General features: G+C 38.5%; 1 protein-coding gene across 1 annotated transcript; it reads left to right on the top strand.

Moving 5' to 3' along the window:
- The first annotated feature begins 3,780 nt into the window (after positions 1–3,780).
- On the top strand, positions 3,781–7,470 carry LOC147803455 (uncharacterized). Its single transcript, XM_087151324.1, has 2 exons — positions 3,781–5,158; positions 5,633–7,470. Exons 1-2 carry the CDS (start codon positions 3,781–3,783, stop codon positions 7,468–7,470), a joined length of 3,216 nt encoding a protein of 1,071 aa, XP_087007450.1.
- The last annotated feature ends 19,268 nt before the right edge of the window (positions 7,471–26,738 follow it).

Below are 26,738 nucleotides of genomic sequence, written 5' to 3'. Positions count from 1 at the left end.
TGTTTTGTGGGTAGTTTAGCATAAACAATAAAGCGATTTATTGGCGATAAGAGAAGTGCCAAGGGGTTTCTGGGATTTGAGAGTGAGAAGAACAGATGAGTTGAGCAAAAGAATGTTCTTCGATGGACTAAGAACTTGAATGATGAGGAAATTTTTATATAAATAGGCAAAAAGCTGTTTTTATGGATTGAGTCGGTGCTAACATTGTGCGGCAGTGCAGTTTAGGAAGGTTAGTAAGTTAGAAAAATGTTAAGGATATAGTGAAGTTAATTTTTAATAGTTTGATGATTAATTTTGCATTATTAAGAAGTCTTTTATGTGGCGATAATATAAGTACCAGGGAGGTTTCTTAAGATTGGGAGTGTGAGGAAATCTTGAATTGAGCCATTAAATGTTCATTGAGAGTTAAACTCTTAAAAACTGGAATATTTCGTTTTTCTATAAGCTAAAAACTAAATTTATGGGTAGGATCGGTGCTAACACTGTGCGGCTGTGTGTAATAGGACTGTTTTTAAGTTAGAAGTTAAAGAAGTACATGTTTTAGTTAGTTTGATTCTGAAATTGATTATATCAATATAACATTGAAATGGCGATAAATTAAGTGTCAGGAAATGTCCTGATGATTGGGATGAGGAGAAAATATTGAATTGAATAAATGTTGATACAAATGAAAGAGTAAAATCCCTTATACAATCATGGTTCTATTAAAATCTATTGGTAAAGAAAATGGGGGACTGACGATGGTTAAGAATTGTAAGGTTATAAAAGAAATAATTAACAAGATTAAAAAATTAGTACTGGTTAAATAAGAAATGACCATCTTTATAAAATTGCCATTGAGTATAAACAAGCATATTATGTAAAGTGATTTCTTTTAGAGAAGTATTAACAAGACAGCTTATTAAAAAAGAGGTGAAGAATAAGTACCAATGTTGTCAGAATTATTGGAGAGCTATTTTAAAGACAAATGAGTTAAAAATGTATTATGACCATCGCTATGCCAGTTTTAATTAAAGCTGTGGGGAGAAGGTTGAAATGGCGATAGAACAAGTACCACAGTCTGTTACTATATATATTGATTAATGCAGTCATATGGAAAAAGCAATGAGGCTTGGAATAGCAAGGTTAGAAACTGGCGATGGTTACTAGAGAAAATTTTAAAATGGCGACAAAAGTAGTTCTAAAAACATTATGAACATAATAAAGTTATTTAAATATTATACTTTTAACTCTGGGTGGCCAACGCTATGAAAGTAAACAGTTGAAAAATAATAAGCATACCATTAGATGATAGTTGTGTATACTCTAAGATGATGGCTTGGTACGATGAGGTCCACAGATGGTTGATGTTCAATAACCTAAGATTGTCTATTGGTTGATGCGACCAAGAGAAGTTTTTGTTTATTGTTGAAAATAGTGTAAATAAGTAAGACACAACAGTACACAAGTATAAAAATTTTAATAAATAAGTTATGCAATTTATTGGTAAATGCAAATAAATAAACAAGAGAAAGATATATAGAAAGAAATTCTTAAAATTATGTTTATACTCTGACTCTGGGAAGATCGATTATACCCACAGGAAGAGAAGCTAATAAAATTTTGCATTTGGTTAATTGAAATGAATAATAATTATTGAAAGCCGGGCGTAGCGTGATTGTAAGAGCTTAACTGTTACTGTATTCAATACTTAGGTTTGTTTACATAAAAGCCCCCAGGGGCACACTCTTGTGTGACGGGCACGGCGCACCCGGGACCCCGAGCTGGACCTGAGCATTTTTCTATTTCTCTCTTGCGACGGTCCTGTTTTGAGTTTCTGACTTTCATTATTTATTACATTGACCTAGTGAGCAAATATTTATAAGCTTTTATACTTTTGATAATGCATTATTTTGTTGCGTTTATATAATTGTGTTTCACTTCTTCGTTCGTATTATAGTTATTTATTAAATTTTCATTCTTGTCGTGGTTGCCAAGTTGACTGGTAAAGGGCTTTTCGTCTTTGTTTCGGTTTTATATCGAACTCTGATGGGAAGAAAACCACCCGCGTGTTCGCCGTGCGTGGAGACCCGTGTCCCTGGAAAAGGGGATCCTGGTAGTTGAGGGGCATCTTGGTACCCCAACACACTGCTTTGGCCCCTGCTTCAGGTAAACGGGAGGTGCATAGTGGCCCGTATGCATCAATCGGCTAGTCATAAACTTCATCTGTTGGCTAGGGTCAAGCCCGGGGTCACTTACTGGGCACCTCGTTAAGGGTGGAGGCTGCTTCAGGGGTGACTTTCGGGCGTATAGCTATTGACCAGCACTGGTGTTAAGTAATGCATTTCTTTTTGTTACTTGCATCCCCTAAGTTGGACTCCGTGGTGGGTGGTGCAGTTGATAGCGGAAGTTGAATATTTTTTCTATGGCTGAAAATGAAGAGATGGTGTTCAGTTCTGCACACCGAAACAAAAGCGGAACAAACTCCTCACCCAGCTTCAATCTTGCTAAATGCTTAAATTATGACCCAACTACAGCAAAATTTTTGATACTAAGCTCTACAGAAAGGAAACTAACATCTATGTCTCCATTTTTAGTTCAAAAATCACTGGAAACAAACATTGGTAATCCTAAAAATGTCAAACAGATGCCATCCGGAGATTTATTAATCGAAACAAATTCAAACAAACAAACTGCTTCACTTTTGAAATTAACTCAACTCGGAAACGTTAAAATCACAGTAATCCCCCACAACACTCTAAATATATCCAAAGGAGTCATTTCTGATAAGACATTACAATCACTCCCAATTTCTGAAATAATCGAAGGTCTCTCCAGTCAAGGAGTTATAGATGCACGTCATATAACCATAAAAAAAGGTCCAGATATAATTACCACTCAACACATAATCTTAACATTCAACACTTCTATACTACCTGATGATATTAAGGCAGGGTACCGAAACTGTAAAGTTCGCCCTTACATTCCCAATCCCCTCCGATGCTTTAAATGTCAAAAGTTCGGACATTCCACCAACAATTGTAGAGGAAAAGAGACTTGTTCTCGCTGCAGCGAAACCGGTCACACTTTTAAAACCTGTAATCAGCCAGAAAAATGTACTAACTGTTCCGAATCTCACTCTGCAAATTCTCGCCAATGTCCTAAATGGAAACAGGAAAAACAAATATTAAATATTAAAGTAATGCAAAACTTGTCATATTTTGAAGCCAAAAGTAAATTTTTAAGCTCACAACCTAGACTTAATGTTTCTTATGCTTCAGTGGTAAAAACTTCAAAAACAACTAAATCCATAGGTATACAGACTGACAATAGTGAATCTGAACTTCGAAATACAAAACTTACCATATCACCCAAATGTTCAAAAGCTCTGACAACAACTCCTTCTCAGACATCCAATACGTTAAAATCTAAAACTGTACAGCTTTCTCAGCAATCCAAAGTCTCAACCCCATCAACTTCTGATCAGTTATTATCTCAAAATACTAGTAAAAACAGTCAATACCTGAAAATAACCCCACAAATGGTCAATGTTCTTCACAAAAAATTAACTCAATCCCCATTGGTAAGTAAACCTAAATATGTATCTAAAAGCAGACAAAATCGTTTCAATAAAAACCGGAAAAAACTACCAAACAGCCATCAGGATCAGCTTTCATCTGATACGATGATTACAGACGACGAGAATTGCTCAGATGCTTCTCAAAACTCTCAAATGCAAATAGAAAAAGGGATGGAAACTCCAGAAAACCTGAAACCCAAAAACATTAAAAATAAAAAATAATGGCCGATAAACTCATATCGTGGAATTGTCGTGGGTTTTATGTTAATTTTCCAGATATCAAAAATTTAATTGAAAAACATAATCCCGCTTGTTTCGCACTTCAGGAAACATTTTTGAAACCTAACCACAAAGCTAATGTACAAAGATATTCGCATCTAAGGAAAGATTTTATTGATGGAAATAAGGCATGCGGAGGTGTATCTCTCTTGATTTCAAAAAGTTATCCATTTTCACCTGTTCTATTGACAACTACCTTGCAAGCAGTAGCAGCACAAGTTACATTTCAATCAAAACTCATCACAATATGCAGTCTGTACCTTCCACCAAACCAATCAATATTGCAATCAGATCTAAACAAACTAATAGCTGAACTACCGCAACCATTTATAATCACAGGTGATCTAAATGGGCATAGCATAACTTGGGGAAGTGATAACACAAATTCTCGCGGGAATCAAATAGAAACATTAATAGACGACCACCAACTCTGTATACTAAATACTGATGAAAAGACACATTTCCACTTTCCATCTCGTACATTCCATTCCATTGATTTGACACTGTGTTCACCATGCATTTATACCTTATTACAATTTTTTGTTTGGAATGACCTTCATCATAGCGACCATTTTCCACTAATCATCAATATTTTGAAACCTGGAAATACGAATACAGTGCACTCCCCTAGACTGCTAACACACTTAGCAAACTGGACACTTTTTCAAGAGTCCCTAGCATTCGACGAAGAAATTGTTTATAATGGTAATATTGAAGGAGCTGCACAACATATTACAAATTCTCTAATATCCGCATCTGAAAATTCCATTCCACGTACTTCAAATAATTTACCTAAATACCCAAAACCATGGTGGAACGAAGAATGCAGACAAACGCATAAAGCACAAAGACGAGCCTGGAGAATATTCCGTAGATACCCAACTGTTGAAAATTTAATTCTGTTCAAAAAATCGCGTGCACTTGCAAGGAAAACTAGAAGGCACAGCCAAAGAGAATCTTGGATTAAATATATAAGTACCATAAATAACAATACGAAAGCAAAAGAAATTTGGACTAAAATAAAAAAAATATCTGGACACTTCAACCCTTTACCTATTACGCATCTTGAAGTAAATGGAAATAAAATAACAGAGATTAAAGAAATAGCAAATACTTTAGCTGAAAGTTTTTCCCGAGCCTCTAGTACAGAAAATTACACTCAAACTTTCCAAATATACAAAACTCAAACTGAGAAAAATGTACTTAAACCCTCTGTTGAACCTCATAATGACTACAATTCTCCTCTAACAATAACTGAATTAAAATCTGCTATTAATAAATGTAAAGAAACATCTCCAGGACCCGACAAAATTCACAATAGTATGTTTAAACATCTCTCTGATACGCATTTGGAAATAATTTTAAAACTGTTTAATAGAGTTTGGCTGAATAGACAATTCCCATCAATATGGAGAAAATCATATATAGTTGCCATTCCTAAACCAGGTAAGGACCCTATTCATCCTACTAATTACCGACCAATCGCTCTCACTAGTTGTCTTTGCAAACTTTTAGAGAGAATAATAAACACAAGGTTAATATATTTATTGGAATCTCGTTGCATATTATCTAAGAGACAAAGCGGATTTCGCAAATGTAATTCAACTATTGACAATCTAATGCTTTTAGAAACTGATATACGTGAAGCATTTTTAAAAAGGCAACATCTTGTGACAATATTTTTTGATATTGAGAAAGCGTACGATCGAACGTGGAGATATGGTATTTTAAGGGACCTTTTAAATTATGATATTAATGGAAATATGTTTTATTTTATTAAAAACTTTTTAACAGACAGGACATTTCAAGTTAGAATGAATAACACTTTATCTGACACCTTTAATCAAGAAGAAGGTGTTCCTCAAGGTAGTGTCATTAGTGTAACCTTATTTCTTATAAAAATTAACGATATTTTAAGTACATTACCACCTACAGTGGACGGCAGGTTATTCGTTGATGATCTGCGGATCTCCTGTAAAGCATCTCATATGCACACTATCGAAAGACAATTGCAGCTCGCTATTAATAAATTATCCCAATGGACTGAGTTAAATGGTTTTAATTATTCTACAACTAAGACAACAAGTATACACTTCTGTCGACGACGAGGGCTCCACCCCGATCCTGAACTGTATCTCAAAAACTTCCGCATTCCCGTTTTAAGCGAAACAAAATTTCTTGGTTTGATCTTAGACTCTAAACTCACTTTTGCATCTCATATTAAGCACTTAAGAAAAACCTGTGGACTGAAATTAAATCTACTTAAAGTTTTGACAAACACCTCTTGGGGTGCAGATACAGATGCCATGCTCAAAATTTATAGGTGTATCATTCGATCTAAACTCGACTATGGTTGCGTTGTCTACGGATCAGCTAGAAAATCTGTTCTTAAATATCTTGACACCATCCATAATTCCGGCATACGTATAGCAACAGGAGCATTTCGCACATCACCCATAAAAAGTCTAAACGTTTTATATCATGAACCAACTCTTGCTGAACGACGCAATAAGTTAACATTAAGATACTATTTTCATGTCAAAAGCCATCATATACATTCCATGTTTTCAAATGTTACAACTCCATCTTATGAAAGATTATTTAGTAACAGACCCTCTGCAATACCGACTTTTGGTTTGAGAGTAAGAAAGCTTTTATCTGACCTAAACCTAGAAGACTTTAATATTTTACCTGCGAGCGAATTAAGACCTCCTTGGGACGTCATTTCTCTCCAAACTATTGATATTTTTAACAATCTGACAAAAGCACAAACTGCTGCTGACATTTACTTACAGCTTTTTAATTCACACCAAGAACAATATAGTAATTTTAATTCCATTTTTACAGATGGCTCTAAAGGCCTTGACCATGTTGCAAGCGCTGTTGTTACCCCTATCTCCACAATATCTGAAAAATTACATTCAAAATGCTCCGTATTTACATCTGAATGCCATGCGGTTTATCTGGCTCTTCAATTTATTTCTTCTCAAAGGTTGAAAAAATGGATAATATATTCAGATTCAAAAAGTGTTATAGTTGCCTTACAAAATAAAGAACTGAATACACATTCTATTATAAATAATATTTTAAACCTATACAGCAATTTACTCCTAAAAGAATATGCCATAATTTTCTGTTGGGTGCCAGGCCATGCTGGCATTTCGGGTAATGAAGCAGCAGATAAAGTGGCTAAGTCAACAAACAATGTAACAAACAACCCCCTTACCTACACAGATATCAAAAATGCAATTGACAATGAACAGTATTTACACTGGCAAAATTATTGGGAAAATGAAATAAATAATAAATTGCACGACATTAAACCTTCTATTAAATCTTATAAAAGTCTAAACATTAGTCGAAAGCAGGAAGTAATATTAAATCGCTTGCGCATTGGCCACTCTCGATTAACCCATAAACATCTTTTATTAAACGAAACTGCACCTGAATGTTCTCACTGTGGAGAACAGCTCACTATTAAACATATTTTAACAAAGTGTAACGAATTTAAAACACAGAGACAACGCCACTTTGGTTGCTTTAATCCAACATTGACTTTATTAATTGGAGATAAACCCCACAATAACATTTTTAATTATCTAAGGGACATTGGTTTTTACAAATCAATTTAGCTTTAACTTATAGCAGAACGTTTCTTATAAAACAAGTTGTAGGTGCGGTATGGCCAAAAATGGCTTTTGCGCCAATAATACTTAACTAACTAACTAACTAACTTGTTTACATAAAAATGGCTATATTTTGCATTGAAAAAGAACGTCAAAATTGTGAAAAATGATGCTTATTAGAAAATCGATAATAAAATAAATAGTGGGTTAAAAATTTTGAATTAAGTATTTGTACATTGGGCATGAGTTGGGGCATAACATATAAAAAAGTTAGAACACACAGCAACAATTAAGTCTAAATTAAAGTCACTCAAAGTCAGAGTACAAAATAAAAATGTTTAACATAGCGATGGCCTATACCCAGAAATGACAATAAAATTTAAAGTTGCTGAAAAATAATATTACGATCGCCTAAAATTTAAAAAAAGTATAATGACATTAAGAGAATCGCTTTTAGCATTGAAATGAACAAGCATGATTAAGTTTAGACACATTTAAAAATATTTATATATGCTGAAAGTTAGCGATAGAGATTTTTTGCATAGGAATACATGCTAAAATGGCGATCGTATACATTAAGCCTGAATCAATGGAACGTCAATTTTAAAACATGAAAAATTGGGCTCCCAGGACCCGGAAAAGACTCACCAGAGATGCCTTGAGGAGTTACATAATGGTTTTGATGATTTTTTTTAGAAGAGGATGGTTATTTATTGATTTTTTAGTTGGAAAAATACACTGTACAATTAGCACAACAACATCGGTAGCAGCTAGATCAGAGTAGATAGGGACATTAATAATCCGAGAGCGACCAGCTGCATGGCTTTTGAGCCTAATGCCGCCTTTCGAGGGCCGCCACTCGTTTGCAGGGGTGCGAAAGCACCCTTGTTCAAAACTACACTCGCTGCTCCACACGCAGCCTCCGTCACGGACCAGGTCAAATCAGCGCCGGCTTTTAGCGACTATTGATTTGCCGGTCCCTCCCGCCCGAGTCGGGTTGGACTTCGATTCATCAAAGGGTTTTTTATTTATATTTTTGTATTTTTTTTGTTGACCCCCCTGACTGAACCGGTCCATGCCTTCCATTTCTGCTGTGTACCAGGAAGGGCGAAGATTGCCCTCTTCCCGCAGGCAGGTGATGTGAAGCTTGAAGCAGACACATTCACCTGGGTGTGCACGAGGCACTTGAAAAATAGGAACTGTACTTATACCCTCTCATGATTCCGTCTGCCATTTATCTTTCTACTTGCTCGACATGCTCAGCAACATGTCTCATGAGGTCAATTAACACACTCGTATTTGTATCTTTCATGACAATGTCTCTTAGAGTGTTATCACCTTTGATAAGCTTCCTCCTGAACTGTTCCGTTAGAGAACAGTCCCTTATATAATGCTCTGCTGTACCCTCTACGTCACATAGGTTACATTTGTGGCTGATCGGCAGCCCTCTTTTGTGCAGGTAGGATGGGAACCTGCCGTGTCCAGTTATTAGTTGGACCATGAATTCATTGCCTATGCAGGTCTTTAGTGACACTGTTTTAATTATCTTCTCTGCAGCTCTTCCTTTTATGTTTGGATTACTCCACCTTTTCTGCCATTCCTCTATTGCGTTTTCTCTTAGTTTTCTTTTAAGCAGGGAGAATGGTTTTCGCACTTTCAAGGTGCATTGGGGCAGTTTGAGGGCGAGCTTCGCCGCATAGTCGGCTAGCTCGTTCCCTACTATACCTATGTGTGCCCTTACGTAGTGAAGTCTCACTTTTTGAGTGTTGTTAGTCAGTTTAAGGTATTCTCTCTTAACTTTGTTAACTAGTTTGCTCTTATTGTTAACATCGTTGAGGGCCTGCAGGGATGACAGAGAGTCACTGTAGATGTGACTTCGCTTTGCCCCGTTTTGAAAGAGCCATTGAAGAGCTCTCAGAATTGCAACCATCTCTGATTGAAACACCGAGTTCTCATTCGCTAACCTTTCAATGATCGCATCTTTTATGTTAGTGTTGTCAAGGATGACCACTCCTGCACCTTTTTTGTCATCCATCCCTGAGCCATCTGTGAATATTTCTAGGCCCTTACCTTTTGGTCTTTCACTATCGTAAGGGTAGGTCTCTGTCGTTCACTATCGTAAGGGTAGGTTCAATCGTAAGCACTAGGTCTCTGGGCTGGGTGGTATGCCCAAATGTCAATGGGGGCTTCGTACTCATCGACATCGAAAGGGAGGTCCTGGTTAACAGGGGTCCCTTTTGAGTTTCTGAGCACAAATCTCACGTATTCATTCTTCGCCTTGAGATCAAGAGGCAAGACACCGCTTAGTGTTTGTGCAGTAGCCGTGGCTACTGTGCAGTATGCCTTGGTCATCCCTATGAGGAAGGTCCTTTGGATCTTCCCCATAAGGTCACGCACACCTTTGCGGTCAAGTCTGCTTCCCCATGCACCAATCCCATACAGAGCCATTCTTTCAATGCTACCTGCATAAATTCGCTTAAGAAGGTCTGGCTGTTTACCATAAAGAGCTTTAGCTGTTCTTTTTAGCTGCATAGTCAAATTGTCGGTTCTTTTCTTCATCTCCTTAACATGCGGGATGAAGTTGAGTTGCTTATCCCATCTGACACCTAGGTACACAAAGCTTTCTACAACGGGAATTCTCTTTCCTTCCCAGTTCAGTTGCGGATGTCTTGTCAGCTGCTTTCAACCTACAAACGTTCTTCTGTTCACCGGCATGTTTGTCATTTTTGTTGGACTAAAGATCAGTTTGTAGAGCTTGCTCCATTCTGAAATACTCTTGAGCACTGTGTTCCCCAGTTCTTGGATCTTACGGATACTGGTGCCAGCTATGGCTAATACAATGTCGTCCGCGAAGGCTTGGAGTTTCGCGTTTTCCGGAAGCTCCAGTTCCAGACAGCTGTCTGCAACTAAATTCCAGAAGAGCGGTCCGCTACAAGACCCCTGCGGGCAGCCCCTGTCCGATTCGATTCTAATACTTCCAGATGGTAGGTTGTAATAGATTATTCTATTACTGAAGTATGATCGAACTAGCCTGAGAATATTGTTTGGACAGGCTTTCTTAGCTGCTTCTAAGATTATACCTGGGCGCCAGACGGTGTCAAAGGCGCCCTGAACATCGAGTGCTATCACGTTCACTTGCAAGCCTCTACCCTGAAAATCTTTAATCGTTTGCAACAGGCCATGTTGCGCCGTGTCGCATGACTTGCCGGTTCTGAACCCGTGTTGTTGTGGGTTCAGCAGGTTTCTGCTGCTGAAACAGTAGTACATCCTCTGAGTCATGAGCTTATCCAAAACTTTACCAAAAGCTGGTAACAAACTGATCGGGCGATAAGCTCTCGGATCAGTATTATCTTTCCCTGGCTTGTTGAACAGCACAAGTCTAGCAATTTTCCATTCCCTCGGAAAATGTTGGAAGAAGAGGCACTTGTTTAATAGCGATGTCATTAATCCTGGGAAGGTGTTATGTATTTCCCTTAGGATTTCCATCTTGATTCCGTCATGCCCTGGTGCCTTTTTATGGCATAGGCTTTTAATGACATTTTTGATCTCTTTTGTGAGAATGGCCGATCGTCTGGCCCTCCTTGTGCCGTCTCTGCTTCCTTTCTTCTTTTCTGATGTTCTGCACTTTCATTTATCGTGCTATCGCCAGGGAACAACACCCGGAGAATGGCGTTGACACTATCTCGTAGACCTTCTGTCTTCGAGCCATCGCCCTTGCCGACTTCGCTGATCTTCACTCTCGTATTCATTTTGCCTCTAGCAAGTTTATATGGCAGGGACCAAACGTTGTTTTTACTGGCTTCAGTACAGAATCTCTCCCAACTCTCAAGTTTCTTCTTGTCTATACGTCTCTTGTATTCAGCTGAGCATTTCTTGAATAATGTTTTAAAACTCATTACTTCGTCGGGCGTTTGAGCATTGAGAAACCTTCTCCTTAATGCTCTCTTCTTTTTCCTCATAATGGTTAGTTCCATGTCCCACCAAGGGGCTCTCTTAATTGGGTCTCGTAGAAGGTGGACATCGCACGCTTCTTTTATGATTTTCGTGGTGACTTCGACTGCGTGATCGATGTCTGGAGCACTCTTGCATTTACTGATGACCTCTAAAAGGTGAGTATTACTCTTTTTAATCTTCCTTGCAACCTTTTTGAATCCCTTTGTGCTAAGATGATATGCACTGTTGTTATGTTGGGTCTCAATACCTATGCTGGTTAGCATGTAATTGTGGTCGCTTGCGGTCTCTGTAACGAGTTTCCACTTCTGGGTGCAGCTGGACAATCTGTCATTGACTAATGTCAGATCTATCCAGCTTTTCCAGTTGGTTGTTTGAAAGGTTGGACCTTGTGTGGCCTCGTTCAAAATCAGCCAGTTCTCTGCCGCAATAAAATCGAGCATTAGCTCACCTTTTGATGCATTGGAGTGCTCATTGTATTCTGGGTCCCAGAACACGTGTCTCGCATTAAAGTCACCACCTATCAGTGTTGGATATTTACCCTTTATTCTAGTCTTGAGGTCAGTGAGGATCGTGCCAAGGTCCTCTCTTGGTGGTACATAGACCGACACCATTAGTATTGGTCCCTTTTTACTGTTTATTTCAATTGCAGTAATATGCTCCGACTTATATTTAAGGATGGGCTGTAATGAGTGGTTGGTAATTGCTACAGCTGTTTTGCCGTTGGTATGGCTAAAAATTGACCAGGTGGTCGGGAGGCCCACCACCTCATTCTTAAGCTTGTATGGCTCTTGAATCAGATAGACATCGGCTATTTTGTTGCCAAGGATAGCCGGGAGCTCTTGAGAAGCAACTTTCGAGCGGCCAAGATTGCACTGAAGCACTTCCAGGGTCTCGGTAGACTGCTTAGCCATAATCCGTCCTGTTTCGGATCAGGCTGCACTCAATCATCCAGCAGGGACAGTTCCTATCGAAGGCGTTGTGTGCAATATGGTGCACGTTCGCCTTAAATTTCGAGTTAGCCTCTGAACAATTGATGCCCTCTGTGTATCTCGCTTTACATTCCCCAACTTTATGCGATTTCGTACAATTTGAGCATGTAAGTCTGCCCTTGCACTGGTCGCTCTTGTGTCCAAACCTTAAGCACTTGAAACAACGCATAGGTTCAATGAATTCTCTAACCTTATGCTGAGTCCACTGCTGTTGGACTCTACCCATTTTGGTAATTTTGTGAAACACCTCTGGTGTTGCACATTCCATCACCCAATGGGCATTGTCCCGACCGCTCCTCATCGAGAACTTGAAGAAGAGATCTCCTTCTTCTAACCCATTAGTGCACTCTTCCAGATTGGAAATTTTCTCTGGCATGCTCTTCTTAAGGTCTTTGTCATACCCCATGTCATAGATGACTATCATGGGTCGACGTAACTTGGGCGCTCTGGCTTCGACCTTCTCTTTCATACTGTCATTTTTCTCGATCAGGGACTTAAGCTTGTCCCTCTCTTCCTTTGTGCCGACTTCTATGGCCATGCCCCTTTGGCCTATTCTTCTAGTTCTTCGAACTTTGATTTCTTTACTGCGTGGGTTGATGCTCTTTTTTAAGAGAGCCTCAACTTGCGCAGAGTCCTTCAAGTCCTCTGTCTTTGGGAAGACCAACAAAGTTGCAGGCTTTGTTGGTTTCGTCGATTTTTTTAGGACGTCCGAGTAAGACGTCCCTTGCTGCGGGACTACAGCATCCGTTTGTGTTCTAGCTTCCCTTTTATCTGGGGCATTGCCCATTCTTTCGATGACCAAAACTTCTAAAAGTTGCGTCATTTCTTCCCTGACTTCGCTTGAAAGCTTGTGTCTACTACAGAAGTCAGACTTTTGCGTACGACGTCGGGGACGCTGTAGCTGCCAGGTTGCTACTAACTTTTTCAACCGCTGGATCGTATATTTGGACTGCGTCCTCAGCAACTGCTTTCTCTGGTGTGGGAGGGGGTAGATTCGGGATCTCTAACACCCTCTTCTTCCTCTTTACCTTTTTGTCCCTCTTACGGGATGAAGTGCTCCTCTCGCTTCTTTCACTGTCCGTACTCATAGTGATCAATAAAAATTCAGTTGTAATCAAATAATCCAAATAGTATCAAATTCGCATGTATCAATGTCTAATAATTGTCTGTCATTCAAAATATAAGAGGTTTGGTTTGGTCACTTTTCCTTCCAGTCACTAGCCTAGAAAGTGCCGAACTAGACCAGCGCCACTGCTTCCAGTCCCTAGTCAGCAGTAACCCAGGGTTGTTATTTTCCAGGCGTTTTCAACTCATCGCCTACCACTTGGTGGGTACCTGACCGCACGTGGGTGCGGAGCCGTTCCTACAAGTACCGGCTTAAACCACTTATTGGCCTCTCACTCCCTTTATTCGGCACACCCCTTGACACTACTTCACTTTCCACTGATGAAGGGCCTTTGTTACCAAAGGTAGTCCCAACATTGGTACCGGATCTGCCGCCATTGAAGGTAAGCCCCAAGTTTGGTGTCGAGTCCAGATTGATGATCAACCAACGGTTAGTATGTGTTGTGTTACTTGACTGTCATTCTCAGCTAACCTTTCACTCACACTTTCATCCTTACAGACATTTGCACAGACAGACCAGTCAAACTTACTCGCACAACTAGAGAACAAATAGATATATTTTTTAAAATTTTTTATCTCTTTTGTTTGGTTTTCGTGTGGCGCTTGATATCAGAGGCGCAATACACACCTTAATTAGTCACAAGAAATTACAACATTGAACTCACACTCAATCACATTCACTCAGAGGGCCTTTAGACCCTTCATGTAAAAATGGGGGTGAAGGTTTTTAGGCCTCCACCCCCCCTTCCGCACCAATTCCAATTACCCCAGCAGGCCACTAAGCCTACTTGGACTTGAAGTAAAAAAGGGGGAAGCAGAGGTTTAAGGCCTCCACTCCCCCTTCCCACAGCCAGTCGTAACACGACCTTCGCACCCCTCTTCTCCCTACTCCTAGCGCCAATCACAAACACCCCGGCAGGTCCCTACTCCAACTTGGACTGAAAGCAAAAAAGGGGGGAGTGGAGGTTTAAGGCCTCCACTCCCCCCTTCCCACAACCAGTCGTCACACGACCTACGCACCACTCTCATCATCAATCTCAAAAGCCCCGGCAGGCCACTAAGCCTAATTGGACTTAAAGCAAAAAGGGGGGAGTGGAGGTTTAAGGCCTCCACTCCCCTCCCTTTGCTCTCCCCTCTCTTAATTCTTCTCTTAATTCCTCTCTTAATTCTTCTCTTAATTCCTCTCTTAATTCTTCTCTTCATTCCTCTCTTAATTCTTCTCTCAATTCCTCTCTTCATTCCTCTCTCCAATCCTCTCTTCAAACCTCTCTTCACGCCACCCCACGCATAGCCTAACCAGGAGGACCAGAATGAAAAATACGCAACGAAAAGAAAATAATGATGGGGGGGACGACCCTGTCCGAAAACGGAACAAAAAGAAAGAACCATAAAAAGAAAATCGGAAAACGGAAAGATGGCGCGCTAAAAGGTCGCCGCGCTTACTTCACCTCTCACCCTTCTCCTCTTCTCTCTCCTTTCGCCTCCTCTCCCTTCGCCTCTCTCGCCCTTTGCCTCTCTCGCCCTTCGCCTCTCTCTCACTCTTCGCCTCTCTCTCCCTTCGCCGCTCTCTACCCTCGCCTCTCGTACTCTATCTCGCACGTCACCTCACTCCTCGCCGAACCAGATTGACCAGAGTGCACTTGAAGCAATTAAGAAAAAATAAAGACGAGGGGGGCGACCCAGACCGAAAACGGAAAAAACGCAAAGGAAAACCTGGAAAGGACGAAAAAAAAAGAAAAACGGAAAAAGACGGGAAGAAGTCGTGCACAAGGTCACCGCTCCTCTCACGCTCCGCACCTCTCACGCTCCGCTCCTTTCGCGCTCCTCTCACGCTCTGCTCCTCTCACGCCTCTCCTCTCACGCTTCTCCTCTCACGCTCCTATTACGCTCCTCTCTCGCATTGCCGCTACCACCGTGTCTCTCACACTATGCCACACACTCGTCGCACCTCGCTCTACGCCTCCCTCCCCTCGTCTCCCAACCTTCGTAACTAACAAAAAACAAAAGAACGAACGGAAAGGAAGAAAACGAATAAAAAGAAAACAAAGAAACGAAACGAGCAAAACGCGCGAAATAAACGCAACGACGTGAAAGAACCATTGGCGGGATGGAACTAGGCGCACGATGACGAAGACCGCTAACCCCGAACCACCAACACGCTCAGTCTCGCCGGCCCACTCTAATCGAGCGGGTTCGGTCTCATGGGCTTGCCTAGGCATGCCCGCACGGGAGTTAGCCGCCCGAAGGCGTTGTCCATCGAGCAGCACGTGGAGCTCTCCCGTTTCGCTCGATAGTAGATAGGGACATGAGGAATCCGGGAGCGACTAGCTGCATGGCTTTTGGCCTAACGCCGCTTTACAAGAGCCGCTACCCGTTTGAAGGGGTGCGTAGGCACCCGGTACAGACTACAACCGCGCTAGCCACGGCCGCGGAGACGGACCCGGCAAAATCAACGCCGGCTTTAACGACTATCTTAGTGCCGGACCCTCCCGCCCGAGTCGGGGAAGGCTCGAGCGTGGGACTTTCCCTTGGTCATCGACCATGGTACTTCCCTGTGCTCGCCTCCACCAGTCGTTTAGAGCACTAGGCTCAAGGGAGGGTTTCGACCCCGCTTACGCGGGAGCTCCCGTTTGGTCGACATTAAAAATGGTCGACATCGAGCCGAAGGCTCGCTTCTGAACCGAAACGGTTCGCTCCTGCGAGCAGGAAGGTTTCCTTACACAAACAGAGGCAGGGCAGGGGTTCGAGGCGAAGGACGGCGAGGCTGGGGGATTTGTGCTCTACCCTCCGTACCTGCGATCTTCGCGTCGACCGTTCCGTGTAGTCATCGTGCGTTTCTCTGAGTGTGGTGAGTCCACGTCCTAAAAACGCCGGTGATTCCATTACTCACTACCGAATCCACCCTGATTCGCGTAGCTTGGAAGGCCCCTGACTACCCTCCACGAACCACACGGGAATTGGCCGTCCGAAGACGTTGCCCAGTTTGCAGCACGAGGAGCTTTCCCGTTACGCAAACTAGTAGATAGGGACATGAAGAATCCGGGAGCAACCAGCTGCATGGCTTGTATGCCTAACGCCGCATTACAAGGGCTGCTACCCGTTTAGAAGGGGTGCGTGAGCACCCGTTACAGACTACAACCGCGCTAGCCACGGCCGCGGAAACAGGTCCGGCAAAATCAACGCCGGCGTTTAACGACTATCTTAGTGCCGGACCCACCCGCCCGAGTCGGGGAAGGCTCAAGCGCGGGACTTTCCCTTGGTCATCGACCTGGTACTTCCCTGTGCTCGCCTCCACCATTCGTTTAGCGCACTAGGCTCAAGGGAGGGTTTCGACCCCACTTGCGCGGGAGCTCCCTTTTGGTCGATGTCGACTTGAACAATGGTCAACATCGAACCGAAGGTTCGCTTCTGTACCGAAACGGTTCGCTCCTGCGAGCAGGAAGGTTTCCTTACACAAACAGAGGCAGGGCAGGGGTTCGAGGCGAAGGACGGCGAGGCTGGGGGTTTTGTGCTCTACCCTCCGTACCTGCGATCTTCGCGTCGACCGTTCCGTGTAGTCATCGTGCGTTTCTCTGAGTGTGGTGAGTCCTCGTCCTAAAAACGCCGGAACCCCCTTTACTCACTACCGAACCCACCTTGATTCGCGTAGCTTGGGAGGCCCCAGACTACCTTCCACGAACCACACGGGAGTTAGCCGCCTGAGACGTTGCCCAGTGGGCAGCACGAGGAGCTCTCCCGTTACGCCCACTAGTAGATAGGGACATGAAGAATCCGGGAGCGACTAGCTGCATGGCTTGTGAGCCTAACGCCGCCTTTCGAGAGCCGCTACCCGTTTGTAGGGGTGCGGGAGCACCCGTTAGCACCCGTAACAGACTACCACCGCGCAAGCCGCGGCCGCGGAAACGGGCCCAACAAAAATCAACGCCGGCATTTAACGACTATCTTAGTGCCGGACCCTCCCGCCCGAGTCGGGGAAGGCTCGAGCGCGGGACTTTCCCTTGGTAAACCATGGTACTTCCCTGTGCTCGCCTCCACCAGTCGTTTAGAGCTCTAGGCTCAAGGGAGGGTTTCGACCCCGCTTACGCGGGAGCTCCCTTTTGGTCAACGTCGACTTATAAAATGGTCGAACATCGAACCGAAGGTTCGCTTCTGGACCGAGACGGCTCGCTCCTGCGAGCAGGAAGGTTTCCTAGCACAAACAGAGGCAGGGCTGGGGTTCGAGGCGAGGGACGAGGAGGCTGGGGGATTTGTGCTCCGCCCTCCATGCCCGCTATCCTCACGTCGGCCGTCCCGTATAGTCATCATGCTTCTCTCTGAGCGTGGTGAGCTCTCGTCCTCAAGACGCCGGAACCCCCATTTCTCACTACCGAATCCTTCCTGATTCGCGTAGCTTGGAAGACCCCTGACTACCCTTCACGAACCACACGGGAATTGGCCGCCCGGAGGCGTTGCCCAGGTCGCAGCACGTGGAGCTTTCCCGTTACGCGACCTAGTAGATAGGGACAGTAGGGAATCTCGTTAATCCATTCATGCGCGCATTTGGCTATAAAATATCTTTATTGATACATTATTCTTATAATTACATCATCGGCCCTCGTACGAGACCTTTTAGATTACAATGAACAAACAAACAATAGAACAAAATATCAAGAACCTCTTGTGCAGCATGTACCGTGAGTATTAAATTTTTGGTACAATTAGAGTTTAGGCCATAATAAATATTAGTATGAACAATCTTAGTGATCGTATAGTGTAAACAAAAATTACCATTACTCATAAAAAAAAAAATATTAAATTTGCCAAAAGGCTCAAGCCAAAAGAATTAGATTTATTTATAAAAAAAATTTTTACTTACCCTCAGCTTTAGAGTGCACATTTGCTGAAAAGAAAACTACCCCCCCCCCTTTTTACCTATAACATGTTTAACAAAATAGAAAAAGGAAAAACCATCATTTCATTAAGAAGTGACTCCAATTATTAAGATAAAAAAAAAAAATATTTATTGTAGATAATAGCATGGTAAATTAAGCATAAAGATTATAAAATATAATTTTAGGTTTTAAAATGCAAGGTGGTATGACATTGATGGAAATTTGCATAACTTAAAGTTCTTTATGAGAGAAATTGAAATTAATAGTCCAGTGACCTCTTTGAAACCAATACTATGGCAATAAGAAAATCAACGAAATCATACCACGTGCCCCCTGGCACGGACTTGATGGCACTTCATCTGGATGTTAACACAAACAAGATCTTGATTGTCGTTTCACCTTCCTTTTACTCTTATTCTTTACATAAGCTTCTGTGCCCACATGGCACGCGTTTCTATGGGATTCCACATGGCTTTCTTCTTTCAGCCAAAATTCCGTGGAGCACGACGTCTATCAACGAGGAGATCTAGCGAGCGAGAGAGAGAGCCCCTTGCACACTCCTTTTTATATACTTTCCAAAACGCCACCTGCCAACACCTCAAAACTCACAAAAAGAAATAATTTTTCAAAAATAATATTATTGTTTTAACAATAATCGAAAGATAATTACAAAATAAAAATAACTTGCATATGTTGTGAAATAACTTAATCATTTAACAATTTAACCAAGCTCAAAAATTTAATTACAAAAACATATCAAATCAGCAGAAGAAAAAATAACTTAAACTGAATAAACTGAAAGTAACATTAAAAACTTGGATCTTTACAATCCAGTAGTCGAACTGATGCTGCCACCTGTCTGCTTAAAAAGAAATTAACTGAACAAATGTTTAAAAATAAACTGAAACTTGTTCACTATTAATAAAAGAAACATGAAAATATATTTAACTATGAAAAAGTTAATTGCCCAAAATCCAAATTAAATTAAATATCTAAAAAAAAACTGATTTCTTACAAGAAAGAAAAAGTATTAAAGTTTATCAAGAATAAAAGAGATTTAAAAAGTTAAAAGGTTAACGATAACATGTAGAATTTCTGAATTCTACAAAAGTTCCAAAAAAAAAAAAATTGACAAAAAAATTTTTTTATTTTTTTTTCTGAAAAAATGGTCAAGTTAATCAATAATCTAAGCACCAAACAAGAAAAATCAGAACTTTTCTTAAACTCAAATCATTTAACTAACTGCTCCCCCCCCCCAAAAAAAAGTTTGTTAGGTGCGCTCAAACCTATAAAGCAAAAGCTCCTGAACAAAAGTAAAGTCAGATAATAATAAAAAAATAGAGACATTTGTAGCAAACAATTAACTTAATCTAGTGAAGCATTAAACATAATGGCAGCTTACAAAATTGAAATTGGAGAAATTAGGACAAGGGGTGCCAGGTATGCCACAAAAAGGGGAAAAAAAAAAAAGTATATATCCTCCCCCCAAAATTGACATAATAAAAACAATTTACTTTGAAATCGAACACAAATTTTGATCAAAAGTTATATCTTAACATAGTATTGTGATACTAAAGAATAAAAAAAAAAAATTCTTATTCCTCAGCAAGAAAGGAAAATTGAACGTAATCTCTATATCAAAATACATTCAAATTTTGAAAGAGAAAATCCACAATGGCTGGATTTTCATGAAACAATTAGATATCAATTCCTGGAATACATATTGAACAATACAAACAACATAATATAAACAAAAGTGCACATTTTTCTGATAGCTATCATTATTTCTTTTTTGTACCAAAACAAAATTTTGATTGAAATTAAAATTTCACATTATGAATTACAAATTGGCTTACTTAATTTACAAGACAATGTAACTCATTAGACATATCCGGGAAATCGGGAAGAAAATTTTAAACTGAACGGTAGCTCCCACAAGCAAAAAAATTTTTTTAAATCTATAAGTTAGAGGGGGAAAAAAATTATCTTTGCACTCGCCCATTATGCCTGGGCCTTAAATTGTAATGTGGAGGGAAAGTTACAGTCCCCTGGACTTCCAAGGAGTCCAGAACCTGCCTCAAAAGGATATCCTCGTCAGGAATGCCTTCAATATTTTCATTAACTGGACTATCCTCAACCTTATCATTACCTGAATCTACCTGATCAGCAATGGTTCCCTACTGTCACTTGTATCGTGTTGAATTCTGTCACAAATCTTAGTTAAATTTTCAATGTGTACTACTCTAGTACAATCTTGCCTTGCCTCGTGTTTTATTTGTACAGACACAGGTGAAAAAAATTTAGTAATAATAAAAGGACCTTCATTAAGTTTTGCAAATTATTTGCATTGATTCCTCCTAATGGAAGGATTAAACCAGAAAACCCTGTCATTAACCTTGAGACTTGGATCCTTAGCAATTCTCAATCTCCTGTCTGTCGAGAGAAGCCTGCTCGAATTTAGCCTTTGCCTCCTTATAAATTATTTTAAATTTATTCAATAAGTCCTCGGTGTAATTTATAGTGTCACAATACGAAAATTTAACTGGTGTATTAAGTAATTGTCGGGGTAAATTAAATTCTCTACCAAAAGTTAAATGTCCTGGTGAAAAATTAGTATTCTCATGAATAGAAGTACGATAAGCAAGTAGAGCATATGGCAACTTACTATCCCAATCGGAGTGTGAAGAATTATCTAAGTGTGTAAGAAAGTTAGCTATTGTCTTATGTGTTCTTTCAATAACGTTACTTTGTGGTCTAAAGGCAGTAATATTAATTTTCTTAACCCCTAAAGCCGAATAAATCTTTCCCATCCCTTGACTAATTAAGTTAGATCCCCTATCAGAAAACAGTTTAGTGGGTGTACCATATCTACAAATAAATTCCATTAAAACCCGAGCTATGGTCTCACTCTCGACAGAGGACACAGGGAAAACTTCTAACCACTTTGTAAAATTGTCAGTAAAAGTTACTATATATCTATTGCCTGACTCTGTAATTGGCAAGGGTCCAACAACATCAAAATATATATGTTCAAAAGGACCGTTAGGCATTTGAACGTTTTGAAATGGAACAGGGCGTTTAGGTTGGTGTGCTCTTCGACCCAAGCAACTTTCACAAGATTTAACCCAATTAGTAATATGTTTAACCATTTTAGGCCAGAAAAAGGATTTCTTAAATTCTCTTAATTGATTTATGAATGCCCTGGTAGCAAACAGCTGCACTATCATGGTAAATTTCTAAAACATTATTAATTAAGGATTTTGGAATAACAAATTTACTTTCATCTTGTTCATTACTATTTTTAAATTTACACATTAGTATACCTTTATTTAAATAAAATTTATATCTTTTCGAATTAGAATTACTGGATTTCAAATCCTCTTTAATTTGCTTACAAAAACTATCCTCATTCTGCTTTTCTAAAAGCTCTTCGAAAGAAATATCTGGTAAAATGGTAACTGTTTCTGTCATAAATAAATTAGTTTTAACTGTTTGAGCCTCAGAAATATTTCTAGATAAAAAATCAGCGATTCCATTGGCTTTTCCTGGGAGATAAAAAATTTCATAGTTAAATTGAGATAAGGATAAAGCCCATCTAGCAATCCTACAAAATGAGTCCTTTAATTTTAAAGATCCAGTGAGAGGAGCATGGTCAGTAAAAATGTTAAATTTTTTTACCCAATAAATATTGACGAAAATAATTAGTAAAATAAACTATTGAAAGAGCCTCTCTTTCTGTTACAGAATACCTGGTTTCGGGAGACGTCCCTTATGAAAATTTAAGGTATATTTAAGGTTGATTTGAGGTATTAAGGTTGTTTTGAGGTATATATCAGGTATATTTAAGGTTGTAGAGAAAACAGCAATAAAAATTATACCTCGTAAAGGTTGTAATTAAGGTGTACGAGGTTGATTTATATATACTTCAGCTTGTTTTGAGTTTGTTTAAAATTCACTATTTCAAATCAATCAGACTGATAAGGAGATTTTTAAGGTATACCAGGTTTATTTTCCTACACTTGTAACAAAAGATGTATTTTTGAGGTATAAAAATTTTTACCTTATTTCAACTAACGATAAAAAGGTATTTATTGAGGTATATGAAGTCATTTTATTTATACCTAAGCTTATTTTGAGGTTGTTTTAAATTCACTTCAAATCATCCAGACTGATAAGATGATTCTTAAGGTATACGAGGTTGTTTCTCTTACACTTGTAACAAAAGAGGTATTTATGAGGTATAAAAAAATCAACCTTATTTCAACTAACGAGAGTGAGGTAATTACGAGGTATAAATAATATATCTTTTTTCTACTAACGATATTGAGGTATTTATGAGGTATAAAAAAATACACCTTATTTCAACTAAAGAGAGTGAGGTATTTATTGAGGTGTTGAAGTCATTTTATTTATACCTAAGCTTGTTTTAAGGTTGCTTAAAGTACACTTCATATTAACTAACTCACTTCCCAGAGTTCCATGCGAGCCGGCAAATGGCGTGTGTGTTGACAATCGAAAGTCTATTCGAAATTCGGTAAGTGTGCTTGACATTTATTAATTTAGTTTTATCACTTTTAATCAAATATGCTTCAATTTTGAAACTTAAATTTTATTATTTTTGTTTTAACGACGCGTCCTGATCTTAAATAATTTAAGTTGGAGGATATTCTTAGAGGCTATCGTTGTAGGCTTAGTAATAAGAGAGAGTAACCGAAATATTTCTCGTCACTGTTTTAGGTAACATTACTGGTGAATCGTTACAGCAGGTTATGCACAGTATATTTTATTGTTTGTAGTTCAGTCAAATAGAACTATTCTTTTTATTTTGCTTAAATGTATATGTTTTAACGTAGCAGTATGCACGCTGATTAATTGAGAAAAATGTTCACAATTTCTCTTATAAAAAATCATTGAAAATTGTAGGATTTTTAAAATAGCTATTTTGCTTTGAAATTCTACTATAGCTGTATGCTTATCGTTTGGATATTTGTTGCAAAGTTTATATTATTGTTTATTTATATATATATATATATTTACAGAGCTTATCCACAGTTCCCTGATATTACTGAGATGGCCTAGGCTGTAAATAGCACATGCGCGGCGGCGCAGAAGAAGAGACAAGCAAGCTACTGCTCAGCCTTCCCCTGGGATATAGTTCTGAATTTATACCTAAAAGAAAAAGTAATCTCTCCTAATAAACTACAGAATTTATGTAATTGTTGATAACAATAGTTTGCTAGATATTTGATAATTGAAAACTAGTAACTGTACTAGCTCACTTCTTCATGTTTGATCACAAAACTGCTATTTTCACTACATGTTATTTTCTCGCATTTTACCCACGTTAATTATTTACTAAGCAGATTGTTATTTCTTATTAGAATATTGGGCAGAATGAAATTAAATCCGATTTCAAGTTTATATGACAATTTGTTTCAAGGTTATGAGCTTTTTCATGCAGCTGTTTATGGTTCAATACTTCAAAAATGTGCGAATTTCGGAAATCTTAAATATTTTAGAAATATGTCAGTATAGTATGCAATTTTAATCCTGAATTGAATAAAATCAATTGCAAATAAAAACATTTATTGTTGAAAGTAACATGCATTATTTTGAGTTTCACCCTATGGCATGTGTATTTATATTTAAACAAGTGTTTGTAACAACTAACTATTGGTTTTATTCTGCTTGGTATTATAAGTTATATAGGAGATATTATACTCAACTTATTTTAAAAGTATTATTTCAAATCATTCTCTCTTAGACAGTTTCCTCACATAAAATTACTCACAACTTTAAATGCTCCTTATCAGCTTGTAATTTGTTCTATTCGATTGAGTGTAAAAAAAGAATAAAAATTGGTACATAACTTTAAAATTTTAATTTATTAAACGATAGTAGATTCTTGATTACATTGATTAAAAATTATTAAAATAACTATTTTTTAAGAAACTCTGATGTGATTGACAATAACATAAGTCCTTTTCAGAATCTACGTCAAAAATTTAAAAAAAAAGCTGCTAGTTTCATGAAGTCTGACAAAAAGTTGAAAAATATGGACTAGGTTTATTGAGTTTAAAGATTTTTAAAAAAGAAAGGGAAGGAAATCTAATTATTAAACTTACAAGTACCATAATGTTACAGATGTATAGAAAAATAAAAAGTGTTAAAATTGCATAATAAGATTGGAATTATACAGGGTGTTTATAAAGTCCCGGACCCATTTTGATGTTTAATAACTCATAAAATAATAAAGATAGATTAAAATTAATAACATTAATGGTTAGATAGACTCAAAAAGTTTCATGACCCTTGTCAATGAACTTCCACGTGTGCCTCCTTCGTCGCACGGAGAATATCAAGTCGATAGTCAATTTCACGAGAGGTAGCTTTCTTTTTTACAGAAAAGACAATCTCATCAGTCGTATACTTAGACATGTTGGAAAACTTCGTATTTCCACAACTAGAAGAGCTTCAGCCACATGTTTTTTTGCAACAAGATGGTGCACCACCTCATTGGGGTATCATCAATCGTAGTTCTTTGAATGACCATTTTCCAGGAAGATGGATTGGGCGAGGAGGTCCAATTCCTTGGCCACCCAGCTGATATAATGCCGCAGGACTTTTTTCTTTGGGGATTTATAAAGGACAATGTTTACAGAAGGATCGTGTCGAACATTGATGACCTAAAAGCCAAAATTACAACCGCAATAGCCTCTGTGGATGCCGACATGCTTGCCGCTACCTGGCGTGAAATTGACAATCGACTTGATATTTTCCGTGCGACGTGGAAGTTCATTGACAAGGTTCATGAAAGTTTTTGAGTCTATCTAACCATTTATGTTATTAATTTTAATCTATCTTTATTATTTTATGAGTTATTAAACATCAAAATGGGTCCGAGACTTTATAAACACCCTGTATATTTGAATTTCTGTAAATGTTGCTAATGGTAATACTGTCTTCAGTGTATTTTATTTTGTGGCTGTGATACATGTCATGCTTTTTAGCTATGAGGATTGAATAGAAATGGCAGAAGATATTTATATGAAAAGGAAAATTAATTTCATCCAGTTAATTTAAATGATAAAAAAAAATACTTTCTAATATTTTAAGACCTGCCACTATTATTGTAAATATGACTTTCTTACTAATTTATATTTTTTTTCCTTTTAGGTTCCAATAATTACAAGTTTCAACATGTAGACGGAAACAGTATTTAAAATAATTTTGTTGGTTTGTAAAAAAAGTGAAATTTTAGTTTTAAATAAAAGTACTTTGAATTTCAGCTGACTAATTATTTAAATTTGTAGTTTTATAGCTTTAAAAATTCAAGCACCTTAGACAACTATCTTCTAAAAATACGAGTATGAGTTCCCATAAATAATTTTTACTAACTGTAGAATTTGGATAAGTGTTATTTTAAGATGATTTAAATCAATCTATTAAAATTATCGAAGAATTATGCATTTGAAACTTTCTTTTATAGCTTAACAAAAGAAGCAATTACTGCCGAAGGTTTAATATTAAAAATTTCAGGTTGATAAATGATCTCTACTAGTGAAAAAAATGTAATGTACATTATTCTTCATATAATATCTTTATTTATATATATATATATATATTATATTTTTTATATAGTGAGTCTAAAAATTAATAAACTAGGTGGTCTGTATAACACCTCACCTTCGTAAGTGCTATAAAAAAAACCTCTTTGGTTGATAAATTAATACTTCTAAAAATACAAAAATATATACTTGAGGTTACGAAATAATAACTTAAGGTAGAACATGGAACACATGGTGCTAATTAAAAATTACCTTTCCAATTGTTGAAAATACACTTCAGGTTGATTTATAACAACCAGAAGTGTAAAATGGCCCACCTTATGTTGAAAAATATATACCTCTACAAGCATAAAATTATATACCTGAGGTTGAAGAATAATTACCTGAGGTAGAACAAAATACATTTGAGGTTGATTTATAACAACCAAAAGTGTAAAACGACACACCACAGGTTGATAAATATATACCTCTACAAGCATAAAATTATATACTTTAGGTTGAAAAACAATTACCTGATGTCGAACAAAATACACCGGAGGTAGATTTATAATAAGCTGAAGTGTAAAATGACACACCATAGGTTGAAAAATAACTACCTCTACAAGCATAAAATTAGATACCTGAGGTTGAAAAATAATTACCTAAAGTCGAACAAAATACACCTGAGGTTGATTTATAATAACCTGAAGTGTAAAATGACACACCTTAGGTTGTTGAATAAATACTTCCACAAGTGTAAAAAAATATACTTCAGGCTGAAACATATA

This window comes from Parasteatoda tepidariorum, chromosome 9 (genome assembly GCF_982258835.1).
Source record: "Parasteatoda tepidariorum strain Cologne lab strain chromosome 9, Ptep-v5.0, whole genome shotgun sequence".
Lineage (NCBI taxonomy): Eukaryota > Metazoa > Arthropoda > Arachnida > Araneae > Theridiidae > Parasteatoda > Parasteatoda tepidariorum.
The sequence above is the reverse complement of the archived record's forward strand: the minus strand, read 5'-3'. Positions and strand labels throughout refer to the sequence as shown.

Coding starts and splice junctions, on each gene's coding strand:
- LOC147803455 (XM_087151324.1), top strand. CDS start 3,781: ATGGCCGATAAACTCATATCGTGGAATTGTCGTGGGTTTTATGTTAAT. Junction 5,159..5,632: donor ACCCGACAAAATTCACAATA/GTATGTTTAAAC, acceptor ACTTTTTAACAG/ACAGGACATTTCAAGTTAGA.